Source organism: Symphalangus syndactylus, chromosome 6 (genome assembly GCF_028878055.3).
Source record: "Symphalangus syndactylus isolate Jambi chromosome 6, NHGRI_mSymSyn1-v2.1_pri, whole genome shotgun sequence".
Taxonomy (NCBI): Eukaryota; Metazoa; Chordata; class Mammalia; order Primates; family Hylobatidae; genus Symphalangus; species Symphalangus syndactylus.
The window spans coordinates 42,562,412-42,569,402 of NC_072428.2; the positions used below are offsets into that span (position 1 = coordinate 42,562,412).

General features: G+C 37.1%; 1 protein-coding gene across 8 annotated transcripts in view; it reads right to left on the bottom strand.

Moving 5' to 3' along the window:
• Window positions 1-6,991, bottom strand: part of FAR1 (fatty acyl-CoA reductase 1) — a 63,144-nt gene that overhangs the window by 34,528 nt on the left and 21,625 nt on the right. For all 8 annotated transcript variants that reach the window (XM_055282360.2, XM_063641965.1, XM_063641962.1 and 5 more), the window contains one exon: window positions 3,042-3,237. In XM_055282360.2, the coding sequence (XP_055138335.1) occupies window positions 3,042-3,230 (189 nt within the window). In that variant the 5' untranslated portion in view covers window positions 3,231-3,237. The remainder of the gene's footprint in view (window positions 1-3,041; window positions 3,238-6,991) is intronic.

Genomic DNA, 6,991 nt, shown 5'->3' on the forward strand with positions numbered 1-6,991 from the left:
ATCCAGGTAACAGCAATAATAAGTACCCAAGATCCTAACTATATGAAACTAAATCCAAATCTAATTTAAAGGACATCCATTCATCTCACATAAAACAGAGGGAGGCTGAGTAACCATCTCACTGGACCTAATAAGATACCAAGGCCTGAGCCTGAAACTTGAAGAATATCAATCCTTATGGGGCAGAGGAAAAGGAACCTAAGGAATGACTAAAAAAGTACTTTTTAACACCCTGAGCTCATACTTCTTCATTCTCCTAATTGCTGAATACCTTTAATTCCCTTTAATATCAGTTATCTATACCACTACCACCAGGACATGGTCATGCTGCTCTTAAATTTGCTAGATCTTAAATGTGATACTCTTCCCTTCTCTAGCCAACATCTCTTTACTCAATACCATCTTTTCTGGTGCTTTCAACCTGCTAGTACCCAATTAGTTCCCACTTTACTACATTTACTAATGCCTTTTTAATATCCTTGATTCTCTTTCCTGAATTTACTTCATGATCAACTACTTCATTTTATTTTTTATTTTTTTTGAGACAGGGTCTTACTTATTACCCATGCTGGAGTGCAGTGGTGCAATCTCAGCTCACTGCAACCTCCACCTCCCACGTTCCAGCGATCCTCCCACCTCAGCCTCCTGAGTAGCTGGGACCACAGGCATGTACCACCACGTCCGGCTAATTTTTGTATTTTTTAGTAGAGGTGAGGTTTCTCCATTTTGGCCAGGCTGGTCTCAAACTCCTGGCCTCAAGTGATCCACCAGCCTTGGCCTCCCAAAGTGCTGGGATTACAGGCATGAGCCACCGTGACAGGCCATGATCAAGTATTTTAATTCAATCTTCATCACCTAATGGAGTTTCTGTTACCTGAGACATTTCCATAAGTCATGGTTCTTGACCAGGGGTGATTTTGGTCCCCAACAGACATTTGGTGATGTCTAAAAACATTTTTGGTTGTCACAAGAGTGAGTGAGGCCAGGAATGCTGCTGATAAACCTACCATGCATAGAACAGGCCTCCAGAACAAAGAACTAGCCAGCCCAAAATGTCAATGGTGCTGAAGGTGAGAAACCCTGCTATAAGTCAATGTCCCACATGGTGGTATGTGCTTTTGGCCTTATGTTCTTTATTGCTATTTCAAAATCAGAGTAGACCATACCTAAAATTTCTTACTAACTTTAAGTGTACACTCACTGCTATTTGACATAAAAAGGACTCATTTTTATGGACTCACCAGCAATGCTATACATAATGGAGAATACATGGCTTTAGGATTAAGTGGTAGGATGTGCCAGGAGGTAACTGAAGGCATAAGATAAAATTACATAATTTTACGGAGTATCAAGTTTAGTCAAATACTTGGGGAAAAAACTTTTCTTTATTGAAAATAATAGCTGTATGTTCAGGCTAAACCACTGAAGTTCAATGAAACCTCAGGCTCTAAGTAGAAAACACTCCTTTTCTTAGGCTTAGTGTGGAAGAAATTTTAGAAGCACTGCTCTGAAGACCCCGAAGAAGATGCCCAAGTCATCTTCATGTTTTACTCAGACCCTCAATTCTGGCCAGCACATCAACTTAAATATCTATTCCTATCTCCTCCTGACATGTCTATCACTCCCTCTTCCTTCCCTCTTAAAAACTGTCTAAAAGGCCAGGAACATATCTTACTTATCCCTGAATTCAACCCCCTACAACAAGTCAAATGCCCAGGACTAAGCAGGCACAGTAAGTATTATCTAAAAAATAAAAAGTGAGTAAGAACAAATAACTCCTCACTGGGGGGAGAGGAGTATCAGAAGAAAAATTAAAACATACCAATTACAAGTGGTTCATAATAAAAATGCCAAGATGAGTAAACAAAGGGCAGAGATGGCAACAAAACACACATGTAGACATTTTACTTAGAACAAGCCTTTTGGTTTTATAGCCCCATTGATGACTCCTTCCTTGTAGGTTTTAAGGGAAGCAAAGGATTCCAGAAGGGTTCAGCAAAGAATCAGAGAGAAAAAATGATTAAGGGAGACTAATGTAGACTAATTTGAATAATTTAAAAGAATAATAGTAATTTTTAAACTTCTAAGAAAGAATCTTACATCCTATCATTAAAAAATAAAACCAACATAATGAGGAATATCTGTTGCATGGTGTCAAACAAATGCTAATGTGATATGACAATTAATTCCAAACAACTATCATAAAGGTATATTAAGTTCATTCAAAGTCAAAAGTCTGGTTGGTTGTTATGAAGAGGCTTGCTACAGTTTCAGGATTTTTAAAGAGGCCTATAAGAATGTAGATATTCAAATGAGTATTATTCTAATTATAAAATAAATGCTCTACTTGAAATTCCTTTTTGAGATATGCCTGCAGTCAGATTCCTTATGTGTACCAAAATTGAGCTTATAGCCTTCTGATTCAACTTACTATTTATTAGTAAATGTCAGATAAATTCATTCATTTTGAGAGAATTCACAAACTTATGATCGTGAAATAATTTTATTCTAGCTCATTTCCATTTTTTCTTAGTAATATTTTTCCAAAGGCTCAAAATATATGACATATTATATTCTATATGATCCCTCTGTCATCTGTCAAATGGGAATATGTGACTTCTCAACCTCCTAATACTGTTGTGGGGGAGTAAGTGGTGTTTATAAATTTTATCAAAGCATAGTGTCTTACAGAATAGCAGGTAGTCTCACTACCTAGTTACTATTATTATCAAAAGACTATTTAATTTAGTAGTTACAAACAACCTGCCTCAAATGTTCTAAAAAACATACTTTAAATACCCACCATAAAGGTAATTTAGAGCTTGTTATACAATTTTGCCAGTCACAGAGGAAAACTTTTTCTCCTTGTGATTCACAAGTCATATCCAGTTTCGTGCCATCCTGTAGAAACTTACTAAATTTTTTTTTACTAATTTTTTCAGAATACTGAAGAAATATACCAAGCTATTGACGGCTACAATAATTATATACACAAGCACACACTTTTTTCTCCATTCCGAGTGCTCATTTTCCATACCTACCTTGCCACTAAGGACTTCTTCCACTCGCTCTTGTGGTGTCTGTCCAGCTTTCTGCCTCACCAAAACATATACTGAATTCACCTTAGGACAAGACCTCAGCAACTTTTCCAGAAGCACCTTCCCTAGAAAACCGGTAGCTCCTGTGAGGAGGACATTCTTGCCTTCATAGTATTCTGGGATTGAAACCATTTTGATCCTAAGAAAAACATGGCAAATAAGCATTAGTTTAAGGATTCACCATCATTCTTACATACTAAAAATCTCTTGGTATTCAAATAAGTATTTTAAAAAGCAGGCAAAAGTCAAAATAGAACATTAACAAGAGAGGACTCTAACCTCAAGTTCATTATAGTAAAGTGGAAAGAAGAATGAGAACTATAGCTTGTTTTTAACCCTGTGTTTTTCCCTTGGATCACCTGAGACAAGTCACTCACCTTCTCTGGACCTGAGTTTCTTTGGTACAATTTGTACTAAAGGATGTCTAAAAACTCCTTCCAGCAATAAGAACTCAAATCTTCATTCAACCTCAGTTATACCCTAAACACAAATGAATGGTGTTTCTCTGACTCCAAAGGGATTTATAACACCAAATATAGGTCAGCAGCAAGACTCAATTACCTAGCTTGTGTAACACTGGAAGTGTCATATTCGCCTATCAACACCAATTGAAACAAGAAGAGGTAACACCAAGCCCTTTCTACTACGTGTCTCTTAGTGACAGTATATCCAAAAGGTGCTTAAATCTCCCCATTTTAAAAAGTTAGAGTAAGAAATACATGAGCTGACTTATCTTCTCTACCCAAATTCCTCTGAAACAGCAGAAAAGATATATTAAGAAAAAAAACAACCATAAGGAAAGGAAAAATAAAAACAAGGTGCAGAAGAATTCATGTATTATGTCACTACAAAAAGCTCTAACACATTCAAAACAATGCTCTGTATTGTTTAGAAATGCATACAGATGGAAAAATATTAATAGATGCATGAGAGGGAGTGCAATACAACCAGAGAGAGAATAAAGAGCTTGAATTGTATTTATGTTTTATTTAAGCTGGGGAGTAGATACATGTGAGTTATGTCCAAATTTTTCATAATTAAAAAATATATGTTCATAACAACCTGGAAAAAATAGCTCCATTAAACTAAGCCAAACAAAAAGGAAGAAAGAAAAGAAACAGAAGAATTTCTGGAACAGGTAAGACTCAATTGGTAGAATAGCCATACCAGAAGAAACAGCAACCCAAGCAAAACAATCACAGGAAAGGACTATAATGAGGCAAGAGCTCTTTTTACCAATCTCCTAAATGGAATCTGGGAGAAAACATCAAGGTCAGGATCCAGAAGCTGGACTAAAGCATAAGGAAATCAAGATAATGAAAAGATTGCTCACAGAACAGCAGAGCTACTCATGACAGTCTTACTTTCTGCATAAACTTTGGCTCCCAGGCTTAGTATCTAGATCTGATTGAGAAAAGCATCCAGCATGGGTACTAGGGACAAAAGAGAACTGGAATTTAGCCTGATGGTTGCTCCAAACATCCACAAACGAAGGTGGGAGAGGCAGTGGATCAGGAGAGAGCAAACAAAAACAAACAAAAGAAAAAAGCATTTATAGCGCTCAGAATACATTTTAGGTCCTCAGCCTCTGCTGCTGGCCTTAATGCAAGCTTGTCCAACCCATGGCCCAGGATGGCTTTGAATGCAGCCCAACACATATTCATAAACTTTCTTAAAACATCATTAGTTTTTTTGTGATTTTTTTTTTTTTTTTTTTAGCTCATTAGCTGTCGTTAGTGTTAGTGTATTTTATGTGTGGCCCAGACAATTCTTCTTCCAATGTGGCTCAGGGAAGCCAAAAGCTTGGATATCCCCACCTTAAAGGAAACTCATGCAGAGTTCTCAATCATACCATCTGTGGAAAAGCTCTTTTGAGAAAACAGACCTCAAAAAACTAGAGCAAGCCAGTATCAGCTACCAAAACCAACCACCCTATTCCATTATAAATACAAATAGATAACCACGGATCACCAGATATTTGAAAAATACCTACAAAATAAAGAAAGACCAAAATGAAAAGCAATAGAACTACAAAGGAAACTAAGGTAAGGAAAAATTTTAAGATATCTTAATTCCTATATTCTCTAAGTTGTTCACAAGACTGCTGCATCCATAATATAATTACTAAAAAAGGAAACAAATAATATGAAAGCATTTAGAAATTGGAAATTCAGGTGTAAGTACAAAATCCAATAAATAAATAGACTATTAAAATTAATAGCCCCCAAGCGAATTTAATGTCACCTGATTACAAGGTTTATATGGAGAAAAAATGTATTTCTATATACCAACAACAAACAGTGAAAAATTTTAAACTCAAAATTATACCACTTAAAACACTATAAAACACCAAAATTACAGAAAAAAATAAGTGTTGGTGAAGACGTACAAAAATTAGAACAATCATACACTGTTGGTGGGACTGTAAAATGGCTCAGCTGCTGTGGAAAAATGTTTGGCAGTTCCTTAAAAAGTTAAACAGAATTATCATATGACCCAGCAATTCCACTCCTAGGTAAACATACCAAAAAACTGAAAACAGGTTCTCAAACAAGTTGACACAGGTTTGTAAAGTTAAGTATCCCCTATCCGTAATGCTTTGGACCAGAAGCATTTCATAGTTCAGATTTTTTTCAAATTTGGAATATCTGCATTATGCTTACTGGTTGAACATCCCCAATCTGAACATTTGAAATCTGGAAGCATTTCCTTAGAGCATCATGTTGGTGCTTAAAAGTTTTTCCTTCTGGAGAAAGTCTCACTCTGTCACCCAGGCTGGAGTGCAGTGATGTGATCTCGGCTCACTGCATCCTCTACCTCCTGGGTTCAAGTGAATCTCCTGCCTCAGCCTTTGAGTAGCTGGGACTACAGGTGCCCACCACCATGCCCAGCTAATTTTTGTATTTTTAGTAGAGATGGAGTTTCTCCATGTTGGACAGGCTGGTTGTGAACTCCTGACCTCAAGTGCTAGGATTACTGGCATGAGCCACCACACCCAGCCAAAAGTTTTGAATTTTGGAGCATTCTGAATTTCAGATTTTTTGGATTAGGGATACTCAATCTATAGCAGCACTGCTCACAATAGCCAAATGGCACAAATAGCCCATATGTCAATCAGCAAATGAATAAACAAATTGTGGTATATACATACAATGGAATACTACTGAGCCATAAAAAAGAACAAAGTTCTGATACTTACTACAACATGGATGAACCTCAAAAACATATCAAGTGAAAGAAGTCAGACACAAAAGGTCACATATTGTATGATTCCTTTCATATGAAATATCCAAAACAGATACATATACAGAGACAGAATGCAAATTGGTAGTTGCCTGTGCCTGTGGCATAGGGGAATAGAGAGTATAGAGAAACTGCTTAAGGAGTTTTACTTTCGAATGATGAAATGTTTTGGAACTAGATAGAGGTGGCAGTTGCACAACACTGAATGTACTAAATGCCACTGAACTGCTCACTTTAATGGTGCTATGATTTGAATGTGTCCCCTCCAAAATTCAGGTTTTGCCAATGTGATATACTATTAAGAGGAGGGTTCTTTAAGAGGAGATAAGGGCAGGAGGGCTCCATCCTCATCAATGGGATTAAGGGCCTCATAAAAGTGGCTTCACTCAACATTGTGCTAGTTTGCTTCTTGCTTTTCTTTCTGCCTTCTGCCAGGTGAGGACACAACGTTCCTTCCCCCTGGAGGGTTCAACAACAACGTGCCATCTCAGAAGCAGGGAGCAGCTCTCACCAGACGACGGAAACAATCGGTGAATTTTGATCTTGAACTTCCCAGCCTCCCGAATGGTGAGAAATAGATTTCTGTTCTTTACAGATTACCCAGTCAAAGATATTTTGTTATAGCAGCACAAAACAGACAGACACAAATG